At 45.0% G+C, this 25,989-nt stretch overlaps 1 protein-coding gene across 1 annotated transcript in view; it reads right to left on the bottom strand.

Moving 5' to 3' along the window:
* Nucleotides 1-330: 330 nt before the first annotated feature.
* The window catches only part of LOC119950879 (exocyst complex component 6-like), a 232,849-nt gene continuing 207,190 nt past the window's right edge, over nucleotides 331-25,989 (bottom strand). The window contains 3 exon segments of the mRNA XM_038773764.1: nucleotides 331-1,562; nucleotides 14,168-14,192; nucleotides 14,195-14,279. Of these exon segments, the coding sequence (XP_038629692.1) occupies nucleotides 1,430-1,562; nucleotides 14,168-14,192; nucleotides 14,195-14,279 (243 nt within the window). The 3' untranslated portion in view covers nucleotides 331-1,429.

Here is a 25,989-nt window from a genome sequence, read left to right as displayed (position 1 = left end):
CGTCACGCTGGCACCTGGTCAATATTCTGGGGGGGGGGGGGGGGAATGAGAGAGAGAGAGAGAGAGAGAGAGAGAGTGGTGGTGGAAAGTGAGGGCAGGTGAGGGTCTGGAGAGAGCGTTCACTAATGACTGGCTAGTGTATTAAAATCACATTTTTTATTCTCTCTGGGTCTCCAGACCGGGCTGAATTTCTCACAGTGGAGAGCGTGCTCCAAACCACCCACAAGGCAGTATAATTCCAAAATAGACCCCATGGCAGTATAATTCCAAAAGAGCCCATAATTCCTCACCATCAAGTAAGCATCAGCAATAAAACTGAGACTTCAGAAGTTAGCAATTAAAAAGTGCTCAGGATTACTTTTATTACAGAATAAGAATAAAGTACTGCAATAGATCAATTTACAGAATTTAATTTCCTTCATTTTTGTCTATCTTACAAACAGGAGGCAACAAACTGAAAGATTATACAGTAAGATAGTGAAGTCAGCAACACACTATATTTCAAATTGGGAGTGCAGAGAAACAATCAGAATAAAATCATCTTCATCATCATCATCACCAATAGTCTATGACTCAAGATGTGAGGGGCATCAAAGAGAGAAATGTGCTGAAGCAGATCAAAAGTAATCTCAATACAGGTGATTGCTACAGGCTAGTGCTTCAAGTCCATTTTTATAATTATGGGGAAAAAAAGTCCAATGAAATTCACATGGTACAACCCTGAGAAAGAACTAAAAAATACCAATTTATGTGCAATAATTTTTGTCATGTGAATAAAGATAAAAATAATCCTGAACATCTCTTTCACAAGGTGAACAATGAAAACCAAGTTAGACTGAACATTAATGCAGATAAAACATACAAAGCACCAGGCCAATAAAGTGAAACAGAAACAATAGCCAACTCTGTGTGCAAGACTGGAACATCATGGCCTTTTCTTGTTTATTATTTATACAGTAATGTCACCGTCAATCCATTGCACAAAGGTAGAGTGTACAGGTACAGTGTTACTGCTAAACTAAAACAAAATTATGTTGCAACGGCAACTGGTAAATCTGGCGTGAAATATTGTTAACTCATCCAACCTAACTTCCCCTGTGTTGGCACTACCTCATAATTGAGCATGTTTTGTCTCATTTTTAGCTTTCTAGTTCCTTGGAAGCGGTGATAAATATTTGTCTTGTGGAGTAAAGGCCACTGCACATAATCAGGAAATCTCAAAACACCAACTCCTGCATGATTTTAAAATACATACAAAACATTTTCCCCATTTCTCCTCATCTTATTCCTCTAACCCTTACATTCTGAATTGTATGTTCTGAACTTGATACAGTCTTATTCTTTCAGGATTTCCTTTCACTGTCTGTTGCATACGAATGCTGTCTGAAGAATGACAAAGAATAGGACAGAATAATCAGGCCAACAAGTCTTATGTGTGTTGAGCCATACCATTCACCAAACTGCGTAGCTGTTTCACTACCGTCTCAATCAGTTTCTGCTTGTCACGGTCATTTTTTCTGAACTGAGAAAATATGTTGTTCTTTCTGTTGGTGTCTTTCATTCTGTAGAAGAAATAAAGCCACATCTTTAGTGATATACAGCTTCTAAAACTTGCCATATATTCAATATTACCTAACAGGTCTATTATCAAAACAGCGCATCATTCACTGTAACAAAAAAAGGGTGATATTGAAAATACAACTTGGTTTGGCACATCATGTTAAGTGTATGAAGCAGGCCTCTCAATTTCTAACCCCCATAGACCTCAGCTAATCTAGAATTCTGATGTCCATATCCTGCTCATTCATCATCTCAGTGTTTGTTGATCGACATGCAATGCCTCAAACTTAAAACTCTTACCAGTGTTCAAATGATTCTCCGTGGTCTTGTTCCACATGATCAGCCCCAGAAGCCTGAGAGAATTGTGCAGTTCTCCAATTTTAGCCTCTTGTGCATACCCAATTCCCTTCTCTCCTTCGTTGGTGGCTGAGCCCTCAGGCCCCAAGCTCTGACATTTCCTCCACAAACCTCTCTGAACTTGCTCTATCCTTCTCAGATGTTCTGTGAGAGCCTCCTGAAAAATCTCGTCTCCAACCAAGCTTTTGGTCACCAATCTTTTTTTAAAAAAAATTTAGAGTACCCAATAATTTTTTTTCCAATTAAGGAGCAATTTAGTGTGGCCAATTCACCTACGCTGAACATCTTTGGGTTCTCAGCGCTGTGAGGCAGCAGTGCTAACCACTGTGCCACCAACTTGGTCACCTATCCTAACATCTCCTTATTTGGCTCAGTGTCAAATTGTGTCTGACAATGCTCCTATGAAGTGCCATGGGAAGCTTAACTACATTAAAGGAGGTACATAAATTGTTAGAGTCCACACACAGCAAGAACTTTTATCCATTACAAACATAAAGACCCCACACAGCTACAGAAATCTATGTATAACCCTTAATGAATTCCCCTTTAACTGTTCCAATTCAATAACAAAATCCAAGTCAAGCCAGACACCCCTTTTCAAAGGCATGGCGCAGCTCACAGCATTCTCACTTGCATAAGACTGTTATTGATACTCTGTTCCCCTTTTCAAACAGCAGGTTTGAATTCCTTCCAGAAAACAATTATCTCTTAAGTTACCAAGCAGTCTGGAACAGCTTTTAAAATGAAGACAGAGAGGCAGGCCAAAATAACTTGTTCTCTGTCTGAGTCCTCAGCAGCCAAAACCAAAAAACTCAACCACAGCATTGTTCCATCCACACAAATGACATTACAGAAGCCATGTAATAAGACAAAAGCCTTTGGGACACTTGCATGACAATAGTAATTAAATATCCAGCATCTGTGACTGCCAGAAACAATCGTTTCATTTTAAACCTTATGTTAACTGTCGGTGTGTTTTCTGGATTCAGCGAGGTAAGTTGCTTTGTGCACAGCCTCCATTTGTTTTACTTAATTCGCTGAAGCCAGAGGTCAGAAATTACATCATGGGATTCCTCAGTTACTTATATTCACTCACAGCTGATCAAATTTTATTGGGTGCCTTTCAATGCATTTCTCCTTTTGGATGACCCAGTTGAGTAGGAACTGGGCAGCACGCTACCCAACAGTGGGTAGCACTGTTGCTTCACAGCTCCAGGGTCCCAGGTTCGATTCCCAGCTTGGGTCACCGTGTGTGGAGTCTGCACGTTCTCCCAGTGTCTGCTTGGGTTTCCTCCGGGTTCCTCCCACAAATCCCAAAAGATGTGCTATTAGGTAATTTGGACATTCTGAATTGTCCCTCTGTGTACCCCAGAATGTGGCAACTATGGGCTTTTCACGGTAACTTCATTGGAGTTTTATTGTAAGCCTTTTTGTGACAATAAAGATTATTATTATTATTATTATTATTAACTGAAATAAGCAAAATACCGCCCATGTGGAGCTTGCACATTCTCCCCGTGTCTGCATGGGTCTCATCCCCACAATACAAAAAATGCACAGGATAGGTGGATTTGCCATGCTAAATTGTTCCTTAATTGGAAAAAATAATTGGGTACTCTAAATTTTTTTTAAATACTGCAGATGTGGGAACAAGAGGATACTGGAAAAACTCAGCCGGTTTGCCAACATCTACCAGGCCAAAAATAGAATGAACATTGAGGCATCGACCCTTCGTTGGAACTGGAGTGGGCTGAATTTGCACAGAACTATGATTTGCGGCCTGGTGATGCAGTGGTTAGCACTGCTACCTCACGGTGCTGAGGACCCAGGTTTGATCCCGTCCCCGGGTCACTGTCAGTGTGGAGTTTGTACATTATCCCTATATCTGCATGGGTCTCACCCCCACAAGCCAAAGATGCGCAGGCGAGGTGCAAAGGCCACCTAAATTGCCCCTTGGAAAGAAAATAATTGGATACTCTAAATTTTAAAAAAATGTCCATTGGGTTTCAAAACCTTTTCGATCATTTTTGTTGAAAATAACATGCCTTTAATAAACCATTACAGATCAATATGCCACACAACACCCATATATTTAGTATACACATGTACAGAACAAGTGCAGAGAAATTGTAGCCAATGCAAATGCAGTATCGGGTAGTGTTAATAAGGTTGTTTAACAAAAAACAAATAAATGCACCACCTTGCACAAGATCTTGGATAAAACACATTTAGAAAATTGTGGTCAGTTTTGGAACCATCATATGGTGTGTGATAACTATGCAAGGTTCAGAGGAGAGCCACAACAAAAATTTCCACCTTTAAAAAAATCTTAGTTACTTGAGTTTTATAAAAACTGCGTTCATTCACTGCACTGATGTGTACAGGTGGCCTGATGGAGGTATATTAACATATATAATACAGAGCAGCAATTCAACCAGAGCGCTCTCTCTCTGTCTCGGAGATGATCCCACAAGGCTGACTGCATATGTCAGTTGTGTATAATTTAAGGAAGGAGTAAAGACTGGAAAAAGACAAAATTGTAAGCCTCAAGACAATGGATGGTTATTTTATATAAATGGCTTGGAAAAGGTAGGCCTGGAAAATTACTTCAAAATGAATTGAAAGTTATGACAAGGCAAGTCACAGGCTCAAACAATACAAGGTAAAGCTAGAATGTCTGAAAATCCTTCACGCAAAAGCTGTTGATACTTTAAATAGACTTAAGTTGAGTAGTGGATCCAAAGAGCCTGGAATGATTTAAGAAACAACTGAATATTGCAAAGGGATGGATGGGAGAAATTGTCAGTTATTCCTGAATGAATAAATGAAGTTGAATAAAAAGGCATTTTATATTTTTCTTATGGTTTGATACTTCCTCTGTGATAATCAACAAATTAAAAAAAGGAAATCTCCTATTCATTTTCCACAAGTCTTCAGATAGTGTAACCATCGCTAAGCGTCAGTATAGAATTTGATTATTTAATTAGATTACATAATTTTGTGAAAAATAAAGGGTTTTGTTTCAGAGTACATGGTGATATCCACTAATTATTCAGAATTAAATACTCACACTCGCTGCAGTAAATTAAATTCAGTTCCTAGGGTGAGGGTGAGGGGGCTGAAGAACAAGTTGTCCACAGGAACAGTACTGAAAGGTATTCCTGCTGCCATTAACAAGGAGTTTGAGTCAGAGCAGCAGGAAATCAAGAAAGTCGAATTAAAGAGCATATTTTGGGGAAGAATTTGATCTAGTCTGGCCTTGTTTTTCACTGTTAGCAATTTGGCTGCTGCCAATGTTCAGAGTGGGAGGAGAAAAAGAAAAAAATCAAGAATCCAGCCTGGGTTTCTGAAAAGTTGGAATATCTAAATTGTTCTATTATAGTAGGAAACATAAGCCAAATGAACTGGTAACATTCCGACACTTGGGATTTTAAGCTGCAGTGCTGGGAGGGCTGAAGTACCTCCTCCTTTCTCAGTCCTTTAGGGCTGCAGAATCTAGGCTTCTAACATTTAAGGAAAATCATGAAATATACGTTACAGTATATGGAGGAGAAATGAAGTGAAATGCAAACTTGTAATGATTGGGATAAAGATTGTATAAAATAAAGTACAGCAAGTCTGCATTTTAAGTTGCCCCACTTTAGGTTGTTTTGTTTTAAAGTTGTTTTTGTTTGAGGGCTGATTTCAAGTTGTGATTTCTGCTTTACAGTCATTTTGTGTCATTGCCGTCTGTTATTGCACAGCACACATCAATTCCCTTGACGTAACCTCATGTCCTGATTGGTGCCATTGTTTTTAAAAAATAAATTTGGAGTACTCAATTATTTTCTTCCAATTAAGGGGCAATCTAGTGTGGCCAATCCACCTAACCTGCACATTTTTGGATTGTGGGGGTGTAACCCATGCAGATACAGGGATGGTGCCATTGTTAAGGAGGTTTGTACTGTATTTGTTTTTTTCCCCAAAAATCCTAGAGGCATCCAAAGCCACAGTTGTGGACATAACACAGGTTGTTACTCAAAGTGGCACTGCAGGCACGCTGCACTGTTGGAGATGGCATCTTCAACCATACGAGGGTAAAATTTCCCAGGACACTATTCAAAGATAAGAAGGGGGGGCGATGACGGGCAGGAGGAAGCTGCACAACGGAGGACTCCCGTTTGGGAACAGCATTTTCGGGGCTTTAAGCCTGGTCCCAGGGTCCACAGAGGAGGCAAAAGCAGGGAGAAGGCACAGAGGAGGCACAGTGAAGGAAAATGTTGAGGGTGAGCAAAAAAACGGGCGTAAAAAAAATAGCTGAAGGTCCATCGGGAGTGGAAAGGACACCGTGGGGTCACCAAGGAAAATGGAGGCTGGAGCACCAGAGGAGGCCGCATAGCTTACAGCTGAAGAAATAACTAAGGTAATGTAAAACAAAGACTGTTCATCATATACAAAACTCAAGGGACTTCCGGTTGCGGCTATGCGGAGGTAAGCCACATGTTCGGCAGCTCCCGCTTTAATAGGACTTGTGGGCTCTTTTAAGGGCCCCAAACGGCGCTGATTCGACGATTCCCGGTGAATAAAGGGGTCTGGAGCAAAACCCCCTGGGATATATGGTGCGGACCCGGAGTGGGGCGAGGAGAAAAACGGCAGCAGCTCCCCTGGAAAAGCGGGGGAAGGTGGACAAAATGGCGGCCGGTGGAGCCCCTGAGGAGTGGAGGCAGTGGGCGGAGGAGCAGCAGGTGGCCCTATTTTACGGAGCTGAAAGGGGAGTTGCTGGAATCCCTGAAGGTAACGACTAGTAAGCTGCTGGAGACCCAGACAACTCAGGGTGCAGAAATACTTGAGTTGCAGCAGCAGGCCTCTGAGCGCGAGGATGAGGTTTCGGCCCTCGTGGGGAAGGTGGAGATGCACGAGGCACTCCACAAAAAGTGGCAAGATCGTTTCGAGGAGATGGAGTTTCGATCAAGGAGGAAGAACTTGCAGATCTTGGGCCTCGCGGAGGGGCTGGAGGGGTCGGACCTGCCGGCCTATGTGGCCGTGATGCTGAACTCGCTGGTGGGGGCAGGATCCTTCCATCTGCCCCTGGAGCTGGAGGGGGCCCACAGAGTACTGGCCAGGCGGCCTAAGGCGAATGAACCCCCGAGGGCGGTGCTGGTGCGGTTCCATTGGTTCAGTGACCGGGAGTGTGTGCTGCGATGGGCCAAGAAGGTGAGGAGCAGCAAGTGGGAGAATTCGGTAGTGCCGTCTACCAGGACTGGAGTGCGGAGGTGGCTAAGTAGAGGGCCGGGTTCAACCGGACGAAGGCGGTGCTCCACGGCAAGCAGGTAAAGTTCGGCATGCTGCCGCCTGCAAGTCACCTACAAGGACCGACATTACTATTTTGAGTCCCCGGAGGAGGCGTGGGCCTTTGTACAGGCTGAAAAGTTGGACTCGAACTAGGGATTGGGGGCTGTGGGAGTTTTTTTTTGTAACACCGTTTATGCTGTTGCTGGTTATTCTGTTTGTTTTTTTCTCTCGCTTTCGGATGATGTTGGTTATGGTTTTGTGTCTTAAGGGGGGTATTGGGGTTTGTGGTTGATCTGTTTTTGCTTGTACGGGGTTGGTGGATGGGTTGGGACTGCTATTTGGGAGCCGCGTTGGGGGGGGTGGGGTGATGTAAAAGCGCGGGCTTTCCTCTGGTTTCCCGCACTGCGGGACGAGGTGGGTGGAGCTGGTGGCAAGGGGCGTGGATATCAGATCCGTTTTCGGGCGATGAAGCGGTGCCAAGGAGCTGATGCGGGGGGGGGGGGGGGGGGGGGGGGGGGGGTGACCCCAAATCGGGAGGGGTCGGAGTAGGGCGGGAGCTGCCGGGGTCAGCAGAAGTCAGCTGGCTCACGGGAGTACTATGGAGGGAGCGTCGTGGCTAGGAGGGGTCCTAGCCTGGGGGGGGAGGGATACCGGGTTGCTGCTGGATTGACCAGGGAGGAGCTCGTGTGGGTCGGGGGGGGTCGGGGTGAGGTTCTATCGCCGTGGGAAACGGGCCGAATGGGTGCTGGCCAGGGGCGAGCAGTCGATGGGCCATGGCTAGTTGACGGGGGAGGGAGGGGGGCGGGGTGCCCCCTGATCCGGCTGATCACGTGGAATGCGAGGGGGTTGAATGGGCCGGTTAAGCGGGCCCAGATGTTTTCGCATCTGAAGGCGGACGTGGCCATGCTCCAGTTGACTCACCTGAGGGTGGCGGACCAGGTCCGTCTGAGGAAAGGGTGGGTGGGGCAGGTTTTCCATTCAGGGCTCGACTCGAAGAACCGGGAGGGTGGCGATCCTGGTGGGGAAGAGGGTGGCGTTTGAGGCGTCTGAGGTGGTGGCTGATAGTGGCGGCAGATATGTGATGGTGAGTGGTAAGCTGCAGGGGGAGAGGGTGGTGTTGGTAAATGTGTACGCCCCAAATTGGGATGATGCTGGTTTCATGAGGCGTATGTTGGGCCGCATTCCTGCCCTGGAGGTGAGGGGCTGATCATGGGGGGGGGGGGGGACTTCAATACGGTGCTGGATCCCCTACTGGATCGTTCTAGTTCAAGGACAGGCAGGAGGCCGGCGGCGGCCAAGGTGTTGAGGGGGTTTATGGACCAGATGGGAGGAGTGGATCCCTGGAGGTTTGGGAGGCCGAGGGCTCGGGAGTACTCTTTTTTTCTCCCATGTGCACAGGGTTTATTTCGTATTGATTTCTTTGTCCTGAGTAGGGGATTGGTCCCGAGGGTGGAGGAGGCTGAATATTCGGCTATAGCGATTCGGACCATGCTCCGCATTGGGTGGATCTGGAGATGGGGGAGGTGCGGGACCAGCGCCTGCTTTGGCGTCTGGACGTGGGGTTGTTGGCTGATGAGGTGGTGTGTAGGAGGGTCCGGGGATGTATCGAGAGGTACCTCGAGGTCAATGATACTGGGGAGGTCCGGGTGGGGATGGTGTGGGAGGCTCTGAAGGCAGTGATTAGGGGGGAGCTGATCTCCATCCGAGCCCATAGGGAGAGGGGGGGGGAGGAGGGAGAGGGAGAGACTGGTGGGGAGCTGTTGAGTGTAGATAGGAGGTATGCAGAGGCCCCGGAGGAGGGATTGCTGGGGGAGCGGCGTAGCCTACAGGCCAAGTTTGATTTATTGACCACCAGAAAGGCGGAGACACAGTGGAGGAAGGCGCAGGGAGCGGTCTACGAGTATGGAGAGAAGGCGAGCAGGATGCTGGCGCATCAGCTTCGCAAGCGGGACGCGGCTGGGGAGATTGGTGGAGTGAAGGATAGGGGTGGGAATGTGGTGCGGCAGGGGGCAGAGGTCAATGGGGTCTTTTGGGACTTCTACAGGGAGCTGTACGGATCGGAGCCGCCGGTGGTGGGAGGGGGAATGGAGAGCTTTTTGGACAGGCTGCGATTTCCAAGGGTGCAGGAGGAGCAGGTGGAGGGACTGGGGGCGCCGATCGAGTTGTAGGAGCTGTCAGAGGGATTGGCTACATGCAGTCGGGGAAGGAGCCGGGACCGGATGGGTTCCCGGTTGAATTTATAAGAAATACGCGGACCTGTTGGGCCCCCTGTTGGTTCGGACCTTTAACGAGGCATGGGAGGGGGGTGTTTTGCCCCCGACGATGTCACAGGCGCTGATTTCCCTGATCCTGAAGCGAGATAAGGACCCCTTGCAGTGTGGCTCATATAGGCCAATTTCACTGCTGAATGTGGACGCCAAGTTGCTGGCGAAGATCTTGGCCACTAGAATAGAGGACTGTGTGCCGGGGGTGATACATGAAGATCAGACGGGTTTTGTGAAGGGGAGCAGCTGAACACTAACGTGATAATGATGCCGGCGGCAGAAGAGAGGCGGAGATTGTGGTGGCATTGGATGCGGAGAAGTCCTTTGATAGGCTTGAGTGGGGGTACTTGTGGGAGGTGTTAGAGAGGTTCGGGTTTGGGGTGGGGTATTATTAAATGGGTGAGGTTGCTGTATGAGGCCCCGATGGCGTGTGTAGCGACAAATGGGAGGAGGTCGAGTACTTCAGGCTCCACCGTGGGACGAGGCTGGGGTGCCCCCTGTCCCCCTTGCTTTTTGCGTTGGCAATTGAGCCTCTTGCCATGGCTCTCAGGGAGTCGGGGAGGTGGAGGGGTCTGGTGCGGGATGGGGGAGGAGCACCGAGTGTCGCTGTATGCAGATGACTTGCTGCTGTATGTAGCAGACCCGGTGGGGGGAATGCTGGAGGTGATGGAGATTCTTGCTGAGTTTGGGAGTTTCTCGGGCTATAAATTGAACCTGGGCAAAAGTGAGCTGCTTGTTGTACACCCGGGAGATCAGGAGGAGGGGATTGGTAGGCTCCCGCTAAAGAGGGCAGTGAGGAGTTTTAGGTACCTGGGGATTCAGGTGGCTAGGAGTTGGGGGACTCTGCACAAGCTTAATTATATTAGGTTGGTGGAGCAGATGGAGGAGGAGTTTAAAAGGTGGGACATGCTGCCGCTGTCGTTGGCGGGTAGAGTACAGTCCGTTAAAATGACGGTGCTCCCGAGGTTTTTGTTTTTGTTTCAGTGCCTCCCCATTTTCATTCCGAGGGCCTTTTTTAGGAGCGTGAACAGCAGCATTCTGGGATTTGTTTGGGCGCACGGGACTCCGAGGGTGAGGAGGGTCTTTTTGGAGCAGGGCAGGGATAGAGGGGGGCTGGCGCTGCCCAACCTTTCTGGGTACTATTGGCCGGCTAATGTCTCGATGATACGCAAGTGGGTAATGGATGGGGAGGGGGGCAGCATGGAAACGGATGGAGATGGCGTCCTGTGGAGGCACGAGCCTGAAGGCACTGGTAACGGCGCCGTTGCCGCTCCCTCCAATGAGGTACACTACGAGCCCTGTGGTGGCGGCTACCCTCAAAATTTGGGGGCAGTGTAGGCGACACAGGGGGGAAGTGGGGGGCTCGGTGGAGGCCCCGCTGCGGGGGAACCACCGGTTTGTCCCAGGGAACATTGATGGCGGGTTCCTGGGGTGGCACAGGGCGGGCATTAGGAAGTTGGGAGACCTGTTCATTGACGGGAGGTTTGCGAGCCTGGGTGAACTGGAGGAAAAGTGTGAGCTCCCCCCGGGGAATATGTTCAGGTACCTTCAGGTCAAGGCGTTTGCTAGGCGGCAGGTGGAGGGGTTCCCTTCGCTGCCCCCGCGGGGGGGGTAAGGGATAGGTTGCTTTCGGGGGTGTGGGTCGGGGATGGGAAGGTGTCTGACATCTACCAGGTGATGCAGGAGGTGGAGGAGGCGTTGGTAGAGGAGTTGAAAGCTAAGTGGGAAGTGGAGCTGGGGGAGCAGATTGAGGAGGGGACATGGGCGGACGCCCTGGAGAGGGTGAACTCCTCCTCTTCATGTGCGAGGCTCAGCCTCATCCAGTTCAAGGTACTGCACAGGGCTCATATGTCCGGGACGAGGATGAGCAAGTTTTTTGGGGGTGAGGACAGGTGCATTAGGTGTTCGTGGGGCCCAGCGAACCATGCCCATATGTTTTGGGCATGCCCGGCACTGGGTGAATTCTGGCAGGGGGTGGCGAGGACGGTGTCGAGGGTGGTAGGGTCCAGGGTCAAGCCAGGCTGGGGACTCGCGATATTTGGGTTTGGGGTGGAGCCGGGAGTGCAGGAGGCGAAAGAGGCTGATGTTTTGGCCTTTGCGTCCCTAGTAGCCCGGCGGAGGATCTTGCTGCAGTGGAAAGATGCAAGACCTCTTCGCGTGGAGACCTGGATCAATGACATGGCGGGATTCATTAAGCTGGAGAGGGTCAAATTCGCCCTGAGGGGGTCGGTACAGGGATTCTTTAGGCGGTGGCAGCCTTTCCTCGACTTTCTGGCTCAACGATAAGGAACTCGGTCAGCAGCAACCCGGGGGGAGGGGAAAAGGGGTCTCAGGGGGGTATTGTTTTAAGTTAATTTGCTTATTGTTAATTTATTTTGTGTTTATTGGGTTTGGGAGGGGGGGGGGGTTCGTTACATGCGCTGTTACGGGTGCCGGGGTGTTATTATTGTTATTATTATTATTGTTCAGTTGCTATATATGTTTCAAAAAATTCCAATAAAATTATTTTAAAAAAAATATACAAAACTCAAGTCAGGAATACTCTCCACTTGGGCGGCATGGTGGTGCAGTGGTTAGCACTGCTGCCTCATGGTGCCGAGGTCCTGGGTCCAATACAGACCTGGGTCCACGGTCAGTGTGGAGTTTGCACATTCTCCCAGTGTCTACGTGGGTCTCACCCCCACAACCCAAAGATGTGCAGGGCAAGTCAAGTGGCCTCGCTAAACTGCCGCTTAATTGGAAAAAAATTAAGGAACTCTAAAATTTTTTTTTTTTTTTTAAACGAATACTCTCCACTTGCGTGGATGAGTGCAGCTCCAACAATTGGCCTGGGAAAAGCAGCCCATCTGATCACCTCCCCATTCAGCACCTTAAACATTCATCTCTCCGCCACCAGTGCACAGTGGCAGCAGTGCGTACCATCTAGAAACCTATTGCAGCAATTCATTAAGACTCCTTTGACAGTACCTTCCAAAGCCGTGACCTCAACCACCGATAAGGACCACGGCAGCAGATACATGGGAATGCCATCCTAACTTGGAACTATAAACGCCGTTCCTTTACTGACACTGTCAAAACCCTGGAACTCCCTTCGTAACAACACTGTGGGTATACCTAAACTCTAGAATCCCTACAGTGCAGAAGGAGACCAAAGGAAACCCACACAGACACAGGGAGAATGTGCAAACTCCACACATACAAACAGCCAACCATCGTCGGAATCAAACCCGGGTCCCTAGCACTGTGAGGCAGCACTGTTAACCACTGTCCATTATTCAACTTTAATTATATCAAAGGTAAGGGCACTACTAACTCAACCAAGCTGGCACTTGAGCTGATTTAAAAACTGATAATAATCACATATAGTATGCAGGCTATACTACAACCAACACCTTATGGAAGGCAGGAAATAAGTTTGGAACCTGCCTCCAAAAGACAACCTAGCACAATTAACATAGATAGTGTCTGCAATGGGACCACATACCGCAAACCTTAAGGTTATTAAATGAATCAAATAGAGGACGGAATCCAATTGGTGTGGGGATGTAGTTCACTCTTGTCACATTTAATGTACCATGTCCAAAGCTTGCCCACAAGCATCAAAATTCTGTAGAATTCTAAGAAGTGGAGTCTATTCTTTTGGAAGTGGACTGCAGTGGTTCAAGAAGTGGCTCATCACCACCTCCTCAAGAGTAATTAGGGATGGGCAATAAATGCTGTTGGACGTTTGCATTCTGTGAAAGAATAATTTAAAAAAGAAACTTATTTCTCCGTGTGACAGATGTTTGTGTTTCTCCAGTTTTTCTTTCCCAACTGTAGTCAAATTATGTATTATTCACCCCCCAATTGCTATTGATGGATATATTCTATAATTCTATGAAGTCACGTACACAAGGTGGATAAGATGATTACTTATTCATTGGCTTTGAAATCAGTGAAAACAACATTCCCAAAACACAGCATCAAAAACTTTAAAACATCACTGCAACAAGTTAATTTCTGCCTTAACAGGAAACTTGCTCTGATTGCAAGAAAATAAAATCTCATTAGACTGCTCAAAAGGATGGCTTTTAATGTCATTGAGTTTGGATGTTAACTGCTTGTAAGCGAGCTGCTTTCTCAAAAGAGGCTTAGGAATGCAAAAATCAAGGCAGTGTATAATCAAGCATGTCACAAATACTTTATGTCAATGGTTTAGATAAATCTATGATGTTAAATATGCACACATTAATCATGAAAGTAATTCCCAAAACATAAAATGCAATTCCCTATGGAGCAGAACAGCCTCAATTCGCAACAATGAATAAGCGGCACTACCTAGAATATGCAAAACTACTTACCCTCTGTAGATTCTGCATTGCCACAATTTAGCAAAGAGGAATGATGAGATAATGAATAATGAGAGAAAGTCAAAAGCTATTTCAAAGCAATTAGAAAGATCTGTTGAAAATGTTAAAGTACTAGAATTTGCAAAGTGTAATTTTACTAAAGTTCCACACAAATATGAATAATATGACTTCCTGATTTTATAAATGACAGGACAAAATGGAAAAATAAGCAAAATGAAAAACAAATTAATGCTTTTCTCCAGAATACAAGTCATTAAAAATAATATAAACCAAGAATCACCCTGTTAAATATTGTCCAAGGTTTGTGGTAACCATGTTTAAACACACACATGTAAAAGAAGCATAAAACTGTTTAAGACTGCTTACTTCTCAAGAAGGATCAGAGCGGTGCTGGGTTCACTCTCAGATACTTGGATGTGACCTGCCCATAATCAGCTAGATACGTCGACCAGTCCCACACCATAAACAGGTCAAGTAGCTACAAAAGACAAGCAATAAATGGTATTATACACTGTTTTTAAAAAAAGTACTGGTGTAATTGTGCAATTCTTAAGTATCTTCACGACTTGTATTCTGAAGAAAAGCAACACGCAGAAAATTTATAGTGAAAAAAATTGACAGTGCCAGAGACCTCAAGATGACAATAGGCTGCTATCCCCTTTGAGAGAGTGTTGACTGTGGTGATTTAACCTGAGGGTCACACACCTCAGGTTGAGAAGGGCCTTCATCTCAGCCGGTACAGGACTTGAATCCGCACTGTTGGCATCGCTCTGCATCAGAAAGCAGCCAACCAAGGACACACAAGACTGAACCAAAAGCAGGTTACTTGGGACTCTTTTTCACACAAGCTATTAGGCACAAATAGTTGAGACACAATCTAAATTAACTCTGCAACTTGTAGTTGTTGACAGATTTGAATCAAAACAAGATCATACAAAATATGCTTCCTAAAGCTTAAAGTGCTGAATGTTGGAAGCCACTTGAGAAATTAAGTTAACAAATTTGAACTGGACAGGTGCTCGCAGTCTGCTTCAAATGTTTACTTGGTTTCCAGATTTGCTGAACCCAGTAATAGTCAGGGAATTTGATGAGGCACTTTTATTTTGACTCATGGGTTCCAGGAGAGCAGCAGTGAACGGCAAACCTCTGGCCTCTGAAGCGTTACTCACATTTTGACTCCACCTTGTCTGTGCTACCACTGGTAAGTCAATGGAAAATAGAACTTACCTTCCCATGCCTTGTCCTCTGTTCAGCATATTTTATCTCAGTAGCACCCTACCAAGATTTTTTGAAAATCCTTAAGAGTATAATAATGGCTGGATTTTTCATCAACATCAGCATTTCTATGAACAACACCTCAATTCCTGAATAAATGTGGGCCGTCTTTAAGAAACGTCAGCTAAGCAGTCTAATATACAATATGGGCTAACATCCTAATGACATACTTGGGCACTGTTGGAGATGCAATTCGTCAGCTAAGACATTAAACCACTTCCAGTATGATTGTTAAAGTAGGTGTTCAAGCTCCCACTCTTTCGAAAAAAAGAACAAGGCACTCTGCTGGTGCTCTAGGCCAAATCACTCCTTCAACCAATGGCAAAAATAATTAGCTGTTCATTCATCTACTGGTGAATGTGGTAGCCATCCTGCATGCAAACACACAGGAGATGAAAGACTCATGGCTATGTTATATAGGGCTGAATGAGGCTGCACATTAGGCATTTCTTGGTTTCCCATAGAATAGCATGCCTGTGGAACAGGTTGCCAGCTTGTGAGGTGAACACCGACCTGTTATGCATCTGAGCGCAGAGGCTTTGTATCCAGTTTGATTGCCTAAACAAGAGTCAGAGGAATTTGTCAGATTTTCTTTTCCTAATTGGTCTAGCTTTTAATTTTTTTCCACCTCTTCTAGGAAATTACATGGCACCGGGGTGGCAGGAAAGGTCCACTGTTTGGAAAAGGAATCAAGACTGTTTGACAAGTTGGATGGACCAGCTGGTCTTTTCCTGTCTGACATGTTCATAAGTACACTTGACAAATACAAGTATGTTGAAAGACTTATGCAGATTATTATAGCCTAATGGATATTATTTTGGATTTAAAACTATTCCACTGGAACTCTGAAGGGAATTAAGCTCTTGTGGTGGAATAGTTGTCTTTCAACTAGAATACCTCATATTACTTTTTCTTGAACTGCTTGCCATAGAAAGCCTGGTGACCAGAGTCAATTGGGTATATTTGTACTCTAACAGAGGTCCTGCCACCTTCAATGACTTCTGCACATGTACATCCAGGGCCCTCTGTACTTGCACCCCCTAAAGAGTTGTACCCTTTATCTTAAATATCAAGCCAGTAAATACAAGATTTCACACAGTGCCAAAGGCGGGAAATCTAGAATGGCAAGTACCAAACAAGGAGGTAAAATGGTCAAGGTTCCATGCCACAAAATATTGCCCATCGTTGGCTGCTTATCCATAAAAACCCTTCACAATCTCTATTTGTCTTTATATCCCATGAGTGTTTGTACTTCAGCATGGTATAAAAATCTTGATACAAACAAATTACAAATGAACGTCTCAACACGTTGAAATTTTCCTTGGGCCTCATGCATCAAAGCGTCAGTGTGCATGCAGTCCTACAGCGATCCTGTAGGTCATTACAAGCCAGTCAACTTAACATCTGTGGTAAGTATGTTAGCCTTTAATTAAGGATGAAATTATCAAGTATTCATATAGAGAGAAATAGTTAGAAGCCATCATGGATTGTGCATGGCAAATCTGCTTTGAGAATGTGACAGATATGGAGATTTGGGAAATGCCATGAATGTACATAGATTTTAGGAACCCTCTGACAAGATAGTGGAGATTTAACTAGAGCAGATTAAGAGATGTGGAATAATAGGAGGATAGCAAGGTTGGTTAAAAACTGGTTAGAAGGAAGAAAACAGTAGTTGGGTGGGTAGTGGTGTTCCATATGGAGATATAGGAGGTAGGTTCTTTACTCAGAGAGTGGTTAGGGTGTGGAATGAACTGCCTGCTGTGATAGCGGAGTCGGACACTTTAGGAACTTTCAAGTAGTTATTGGATAGGCACATGGAGCACACCAGAATGACAGGGAGTGCGATAGCTGGATCTTGGTTTCAGACAAAGCTCGGCACAACATCGAGGGCCGAAGGGCCTGTTCTGTGCCGTACTGTTCTATGTTCTAATTCTATGGCAACTTCTGTTCGCTGTGTATCTCTATGATTTGTATCACAGGCGTAGAGGCGATTGAGAGAAAATGTTGAAACTAAAGTAGGAGATATAGGTGGGGATATTCTGGCCCCGCCAGTGTGTTTCCCTGTGGTGAACCATTCTAATCTCCGTTGACTTCAGCAGGATGGGAAGATCCTATTGGCAGAAAGGGCTGGAAAATTCCACCCTGAATAGCCAATTCTTTAGAACAGTGTTCTTCAAACATTTTTATCCGTGACCCATATTTGCCACGGCTGTTCCTTTGGGACCCACGCCAGCCAACCTCCGCGACCCATGCCGACCATTCCGGGACAGTACTTCCCTGTACATAACACACAAGAACTTGATTTGAAGTGGCACAATTAATAACCCGTATACTGCTTTGTTCCAGTTTACAGCTTCTTCTTCATGGGTTGTTTGCCAGAGGCCCTGGAGTTCTCACCAGCACTGCTAGCAGCTGCAAAATGGAGGAATCTCTTTCGCGCCCAGAACACATGACCTTAGCGTATGGGGAGCATGACCTGCCTCTGCTTCCAGTGAGTGCTCCTTTGCTCGCTGAACCAAAACTGGCCCTGGACAGCGCACTGATGTCAGGAGCAGGCAATCCACCCCACTGGACTCCAGGCCTCCACACTGCTTGATCCGGCATGCATATGCAGGAAAGCCGAAGTCCATTGCAGCCGGTATCTTTAAAAGCAGGCCAGCTGGCCCTTCTGCGAGCAGGAACGCCGCGATTGAGTGCCTCAACCCAACCGAAACCTGACTACGACCGACCTGTGGGTTGTGACCCAGATTTTGAAAACCCCTGCTTTAGAAGACCAATAGAAATGGTAAAGGGAAATTGATGATGTTGAAATGTGCTAAAAGGTGGCAGATGGAATTCAATGCCAAGTGTGAGACATTGCATTTTGGTTGAAAAAAAGTAGTCAGTGTGGTGGTATGATATGCATAGCTGTCTGCTATTGGTGCGGAACACTGGCTTATCATTGGCCCTGGTCGGTCATGTGCCTCTCGACCGATTGGTTGAGACCAGTCATGTGACTGCTCTCCGATTGGTCGAGAGGCTGAGTTAACCCCGCCTCCAGAGCGAGGTTATAAATAACCAGCGTCCATTTACTGTAGTCGACCGCAGGGCTAACTTCTAGCTATTAAAGCCTAACTTTTGTACAGCAACTCGTCTCGCATTCGATTGATGGTTCATCAATTTAATAAGCTAGAATTTTGAAGATGGAGCTCCGGATCAAGCCCGAATGCCTCCGCATCAGCCTGCAAACTCTGAACGCTTCAGAAATCTTTCAACATTGGCTGGCATGTCTCGAGGGATACCTGGCGTTCGCAAACAGCCCCCCACCATGGCACAGAAGCTTCACATCCTCCACTCCAGCGTGGGCACGGCAGCCTACGCAATGATCAGGGAGGAAAAAGATTACGATGCGGCCATGCTTAAGCTGAATGGACAGTTTTCTTAAACCGGTCAACAGAGTATTCGCCCGACATCTGCTGGCTACCAGACAACAGCTCCCCGGTGAGTCATTAGACCAATTTTACCAGGCCCTCGCTGTCCTGGGGAGGAATTGCTCCTGCCTCCAAGTTTCAGCCACGGAGCACATGGAACTTCTGATTAGAGATATTTACGTGGCTGGGATGCAGTCTGCCGCTATCCGCCAGCGGATGCTGGAGAAAGACGACCACAGCCTAACTGAGGCACGGACTCTCTCCACCTCCCTGGAGTTCACCGATTTAAACGCCCGCGCCTGTGTCCCCAGCCGCGCTGCAGCACCCTGGACCTCTTGGCACGCTTCCCCACCGCCATCCGCCGCTCCCGACCTCCCTCAAGCCTGCACCGCAGAACGCCCCGACAAGTCCGCGGGGCCCCGTTGCTATTTCTGTGGGTTCGCGAAACACCCTCGCCCGTGCTGCCCAGCCCGCTCCGCCCTCTGTAAGAGCTGCGGGAAGAAGGGCCACTTTTCATCCGTCTGCCAGGCCAAATCGGGATTCTCCCCCTCCCGGGCCCTTGCAGTACGCCGCGCCAATCTCTCCTCCCCGCCCCCTGCACCCGGCCTGTGCGCCCCGCTCTCCTCGCCGCCCCGGGCCACTGCGCCTGGCGTGTGCGCCTCTCTGCCCCCGCTCTCAGCCGCTCAGGTCGGCCCGCTGGCACCGCTAACCCCGCCCCCCCGCAATCACGAGGGCCCCGCGGGAGACGCCATCTTGGGGCGCCGACTCCACGTGCAGATCCTGGGCACCACCTTCCTGGACTGGCACGCAAGGTTCTGCCAGCTACTACTCGGCCGCCGATGACTGCGACGATGGTTCTTCTCCACGGCTCGCGGCCATTCAACTCGACCAGTCACGGCCACGCACGCTCGCCAAAACGACGCTGATCCACCTCAACGGCCACGAGACGGGCTGCCTGCTGGACTCTAGCTTATTAAAGCCTGACTTTTGTACAGCAACTCGTCTCGCGTTCGATTGATGGTTCATCAGTCAGTCACTTCACTCTGAAATGAAGATGGCCCAGTGCTGCGGAATAGCAGAGAAATTTGGGGGTATAGCATCACAGGAAGTTAGCACCTTATATTGTAAGGATATAACTAAAAAGATAGTTGAATAAATATGGGAACAGGGTGGGTAAATATGATTCAGACTGAAGAGGAAAATCTATTCCAAATTGACGGAACCAAATAGCTTGTTTCTGCATCCTAATTCTATGTATTGTTCTGTATAAGCCAACATTAAGAGCAAACAATTATTTGCAAAGTTTGCCTATAAAATGATAAGTTTGAGCCTCTTCTGTCACTCAAGGAGTTCATCTAGAGCAGGGGTGGGCAAACTTTTCCGTGCAAGGGCCACATTCAGAAATTCACAATTCACAAAGGGCCGCATAGTATATTAAGTAAAATAATTACTTCACCCGGTTATGATTCTGGGCGCCTCATATAGAACATAGAACAGTACAGCACAGAACAGGCCCTTCGGCCCTCGACGTTGTGCCGAGCAATGATCACCCTACTCAAGTCAACGTATCCACCCTATACAGTAAGTAACCCAACAGCACCCCCCCCATTAACCTTAAAAAAAATTTAAAAAAAAAAAAAAATTTAAAAAAAAATTTTTTTTTTTTTAATGACTTGGTGGGCCGCAGAAATACCTTTGGCGGGCCGCATGCGGCCCGCGGGCCGTAGTTTGCCCACCCCTGATCTAGAGAGTAGCGAAGTCATTCACACCAGGAAACATTCAGGTTTAATCGCCATCCTGAGTGGTGTGATGATAGGACAACTAGAATCACCCAGAAGTTCTTGCTAGAAACAGGATCAGGCTTAATTATGAAGCCCCACGCAAATCAAATTGCCTACTGAAATTGTCAGTTCGCAAAGTTTTGGAACATGTTCAGCAACCATAGAAAGAGAAAGCAGTCAGTAGATTTCGGAGAAGGTGGATGATGAGATATTTAGCGAGAAAAACATTTAAATGTAAAAACTGCTCATTTTCTGAGCAAACATTTATTGCCATAAACCCAAGTTCAATTGGTAAAAAAAATAAAATCTGCAAATGTGACAGAAAATGAAAGCTTGAGCAATGAAGATGCTTTCTTGGAAGTTCATAATATAACCCAAAATCCTGAAACAGCCTAGATTTCATGGTCTGCCAGTTCAATTGTAGCATGACTTATCTCTTAACCATATTGAGAACTGAAGTCGTAGGGCTGCCCGACAGCAGGTTGTGTTAATTCTCAGGCAGGTCAGTAAAATGATAAAGCACCTTGCTATGGCAGAGAGCTTCTTTGGAGAAGAGAGGCCAAAGTATGCAGCATTTTTGGCTTCCATTAAACAATTAAGAATGGTGCTGACAATAGTTATAGAGTACCAAACACCCATGACTATCCTTTCCTCCAAATGGAAACAGCCTATGTGGTGCTGAGTGTTCTCAACTTTTATGTTGTTAGAAGGGGGAGGGGAGGGAAGAGAAGGGAATGAAGAATGAAACAAAGAGTCTGGGATTAAAGTATAGCCTCTAAATGTAAAGCATACTTTTAAAACCACTGCTTTGTGCTCTGTTTCAGTAAGAAGTTAAGTCAATGAATGCATGAGTTCACTATTGTCTTCTGAAATAAAACACACTTTGAAAAATGGTTACTACTTGCACCTCTTTTTTTCTTTTATATTGCCAGTTAATACTATGTTGCTACTGAACCATAAGCCACTTAAATCCACACTTGCGGCTGAGCCGAAAATCCAAACAAATTCAAAAGGCAATCAACAGTAGGCCAAGTATCAAAGGAAGAAGCTATTTGAAATTCCAAGTAAATCAACATTTGCATTTTCTCACACACCGAATGACACTATCCCTTCCACAAACAGCAGTTTAACATAATATTTAACTGCCAATAATTTCCCTATAATCATAAACCTGCAATTACTTGGACCAAAGTTTGGCTCAGCAATAATACTTTAATTTGCTGTATACTTTGTTTCCAAACACTTTCAGTAATAGCGTAACAAAATCACACATTCAAAACTTAAATCCCATTGAGAAATAACGCCTAAAAACAGGATGACAAGTAATTTAAGCAGCGTTGCCAGTTGAATTTATTAAAGCACAATGATAATTATGGGAAATCTTTGAACCGGTCATTTGAAGTCTGCAGAACATTCACTAGTATGTAATTACAGATTTGGATTTTCTAAACCGGGGTTGTATTAACTATACTGCACCAGGGTGAACTACAGGTGACCACTAGTTCATCCTTAATGGCAGAAGCAATTTGACCAGATGAATTAGGAGCATCGTATAACAATAAAACCTCCTGGAATAAGTGTATTGGCTCAAGTGCAATTGTTTTTGCACAATTAACTGGTGTCAGTGCACCAAATAAGCCTAGTAGTAATCTTGTTTGAAACCAAGTTATAAATACAGAAAGCAATGACCAGTTTTACAAATATATAGTACATCTGTGTGTATATTTTATACACGGATTTAAAATATATAATCCAGCGATGTTGGTAAAATTTGAGCACAGGAAAATTGTACACACTGTAGTTACTGTTTCATCCAAGAGAAAAAATGTCCGACTTGAGTGGATCAGCAACAAGGCTGGCTTGAATAAAAGAAAGCACTGACTTTTAAGGTGATCATTATTTTGATTAAAAGATATCCAAACAATCTATTTCTGTGTTATTACGTAGTAATTAATCAAAAATAATTCTATACTCTGATCAGAATTTTAACCGTTATCACTTGCCAAATAGTTATTGTTCTGAATCCTTCAAATAGTTTACCTCACAAAATTTGCTTCAACAATGCACTCAAGATTTGTTCAGTTCCAGGTTGAACCACTTAGTGGGGTAATTTGGAGGCACAAAACAAGAAAGATTAAGACTACAGTATTCACGAGTCTTGACATAAAGGTTTCCCATTAGATGAGCAGTGGTGGGAGTAATTATGCAGAAGTATAGGCTTAGAGCTCTTGAACCAAATGACTAAATGAATACGCACAAGAGGTCACACTACACAACTAACCAAATTTACACAAATTTTATACTGGAATGCGGTGCTTTTTCCAACAGGCAAGGCACTGCAGGACAATATGGCAATAATGAAATCCTCAAATTGCATTCATCAATGTGCGACAAAATGTCTCACATGTTCAGAGTGTCCCGAGGTGAGAGACAGGTTGGCAATGAGTAAATACAGAACAGAGTGCTTCATAAACAGGGAGCAAGGGCTGAACCAGCCATGGAGGCGGGACCAGAGGTTGGCAGACCCACAATCTTCTGCCACCAGCCCGCATGCAATTAGCAGACATGTTATCTCAGGCCATTTTAGAAATGATAATTCGGGACAAAAGTAACAGTCGCATGGACAAATGTGGGTAATTCAGGAAAACCAGCATGGATTTTTTATGGGAAAAATCATGTTTATGAACTTGGAGATTTTTAAAGAGGTAACAGAGAGGGTTGATGATGGCTATAATGAATGTAGAAATTGTTTTATATATATAAACCCTGGTTTAAAATACATACAGGCAGTGTGTCCACTAAAGCTATAATTAAGGAGTTGTAAAAGATGAGGTAATGATTGATTTTAACCATTTTCTTGTTTACAGAAAGGTGGCTAATGGGACATTGTTCTGATTGCAGGAGATTCCCTGGGAGAGTAGATAATTTATGAGGGATTATATTTACTTCTAGCTAAGCAGGTGATGGGACATCTTAGTGGGATACAGATAATAAGTAATGGAAGGAGTTAAGTCTGCCTGTAGTTTGCGGTTTTGCCAAATGCTGTTAGGTTGAGCAGGTTAAGTAGAAGAGTCTAACAATACAGAAGGATTTTAAGGTTGTTTCGGAAAATGTCTCTCTCCTAAACGTCTGCACAAGAAACTGTTTTGTTGGCATTTGAACTGTATTGGTTTTTGCTTAATTTGAATTAGTGACAGGTGTAGATAGGAACAGCAGCAATAAAAACATGGAATTGGCGAAGTGACAGGAAACAAGAGTAGTGGTTAATGGAAGATTTTTTTGTCCTGGACAAAGGTTTGTAGTTGAGCTCCCTCGTGTTGAGATTCTTGCTATTCCTAATATATGTTAAATGACCCAAGCCTTGGTGTACAGGGTACAATTTCAAAGTTTGGGAATGATAAGTGTTGTGAGGATGAAAGTGTAGGACATAGGCAAGTTGATTGAATGGGTGGACAGATGAAGTTCAATGTAAAATGATTCATTTTAGCAGGAAAAACATCAAGACAATATAAAATAAAAGGTTCAACTCTAAAGGGAGTGCAGGAATTGAGGGACCTGGGCATAGATGTGCATAAGCCATTGATGATAAGACATGTTGAGAGATTGGTTGAAAAGCAATTTAAAAAAAAAATAATTCAAGGGATGCGGGCTTTGCTGGCTAGGCCATCATTTATTGCCCAGCCCAATTGTGTTTTGAGAAGGTAGCGGTGAGCTGCTCAGTTCTTCCCTCAACTGCTTCTTACGTTGGCAGTGGGACTGAAGAGTGGGGAGCCAGAGAAGCAGAGGATCAGGGTAGAGGCCACCATGGAGGTTAGGTAGACCAGCCTGAAATTACTTATCTATCACTTCCTCTCTTTTCTAAACAACGGTACAATACTCCAACATCATGCCTATAGCCAGAGGGCTGAAAAATGATGCTGGACAAATTAGAAGTTTCTGAGGGACAATATTAAATGTCATTTAGAAAGACATGGATTAATCAAAGATAGACGGCATGGATTTGTTCAGGTCATGTCTGTGATTTTGAGAAACTAACAAGAAGAGTCAACAAGAAGGGTGTAGTACATTTAATTTAATCTACATGGATTTTTACAAGACTTTTGAAAAGATTCTCCATGACAGTTTGACTACAATAGTTAAAGCCCCTGGGATCCGAGGAAAGTGACAAGTTGGATCCAAAATAGGCCCACTGACAGGAAGTGAAGGATAATTAATGGTCAATGAGCATGTGTGTGTTCGGAAGGATATTTCAATGGGGTTCTGCAGGGTTCAGTACTTAGTCCCTAGTTCTTTGTGGCATATATTTAGACTTAAATCGAAGGAGGACGCAAGAAGAGATTTACAAGTATGTTGCCAGGGAGACTGGACAACCTTTGCCTTGCGGGAGGATTGAATAGACTTGGGTTAATTTCTTCAAAACAGAGGAGGCCGAAGCAAGATTTAATTGAGATATAAAAAATTATGAGGGGGCCGACATAGCGTGGGTAGGAAAGATCAATTTGCTTAGCAGAGTGATCAATAACCAGGTGGCATAGATTTAAAATAATTGGCAGAAGGGAGTTCAGCAGAAATTTGGAGGCTGAAATACTTATCGCAATTCATAAAAATATTTGGGAGATGGAATTGGAAGGGGCGTGAACCAAGAGCTGCAAAGTGGGATTCAGAGAGGTAACGGTTTTTCTGGCCAGCACGGGCAGAAGAGGCAGTGACCTCTTGATGAATTGCAAATTTTCCACATTTTGCTACATTTAGGTGGTGTCTGTCTGTTCACACGGTGTGACAGATTGGCATTTTAGAAAATTCTATGTAAGTACATTAACAAATTAAAAGTCAATTTCAAGAAGTTATTCCCCTCTGACAGAGATTTCTTAATGCAAGCAAGTGCATCAGAATGTTCCACTTCAAATACATATGCTAATTTCCTAGATTTGGGAAATAAAGTTGATGGACACTTATTTCTAAGCCAAATTGCATACAAGAGTTTTTACTCTGCCTATAATTGTTTTAATATAATCCTTTGTTTTGTACCATTGACTAATGCATGCATACCTCACCATCATTCTTTTCTTCTAAGCAGTATTTCTGATGCAATTATTCTGGATTGCATCACAAGACAACTTTGCTATTAGTTAAATTACATTGCTACATCAATATTATGTCCACTGTGGTACACACACGCATAATGCACAATGGTTTATTCTTGTACAGCATCCGGCCTCTGTTTATTTTACATTTTAAAACTATGTATCCTCGCACCCTCATGGCACAGGCAAACCTATCCAAACTAATCTTGTGAAATTAATTTTAATAATCAAATGGGCTACTCTGTAGTCATTTCAAAAAGTTCTATAAAGCAGAATCTGCCATATCCTGTTTGCCAGAACAGGCAGCAACGATATCACAAACCACTGAGAAAATATTATTGATTGATTGTTGAAAGACAGAGACTTCAAATTACACTTGATACAATAAAGAGCATGTCTAGAATTGATTGTAGTTTGCAAATGTGCATCATTAAAGTGATTACTCCACAACTGAACTCGGATTTATTTTTTTAAACACGGATCTCCTGAAGATGCCGATTGGTAACAAATATTGCCCCACAGTTCTGGTAGCTCTCCACTAACCCAAGTGGCCATTCCTCATAAGCAAGCAAGAGGAGAAACAGTTGAGGAGTTATTGAAGAGAAAAAGACACCATGGGCCTGATCATGTACTTA

This window comes from Scyliorhinus canicula, chromosome 16 (assembly GCF_902713615.1).
Source record: "Scyliorhinus canicula chromosome 16, sScyCan1.1, whole genome shotgun sequence".
Taxonomy (NCBI): Eukaryota; Metazoa; Chordata; class Chondrichthyes; order Carcharhiniformes; family Scyliorhinidae; genus Scyliorhinus; species Scyliorhinus canicula.
Note: the sequence above shows the minus strand (reverse complement) of the source record. Positions and strands in the feature narration are given on the sequence as shown.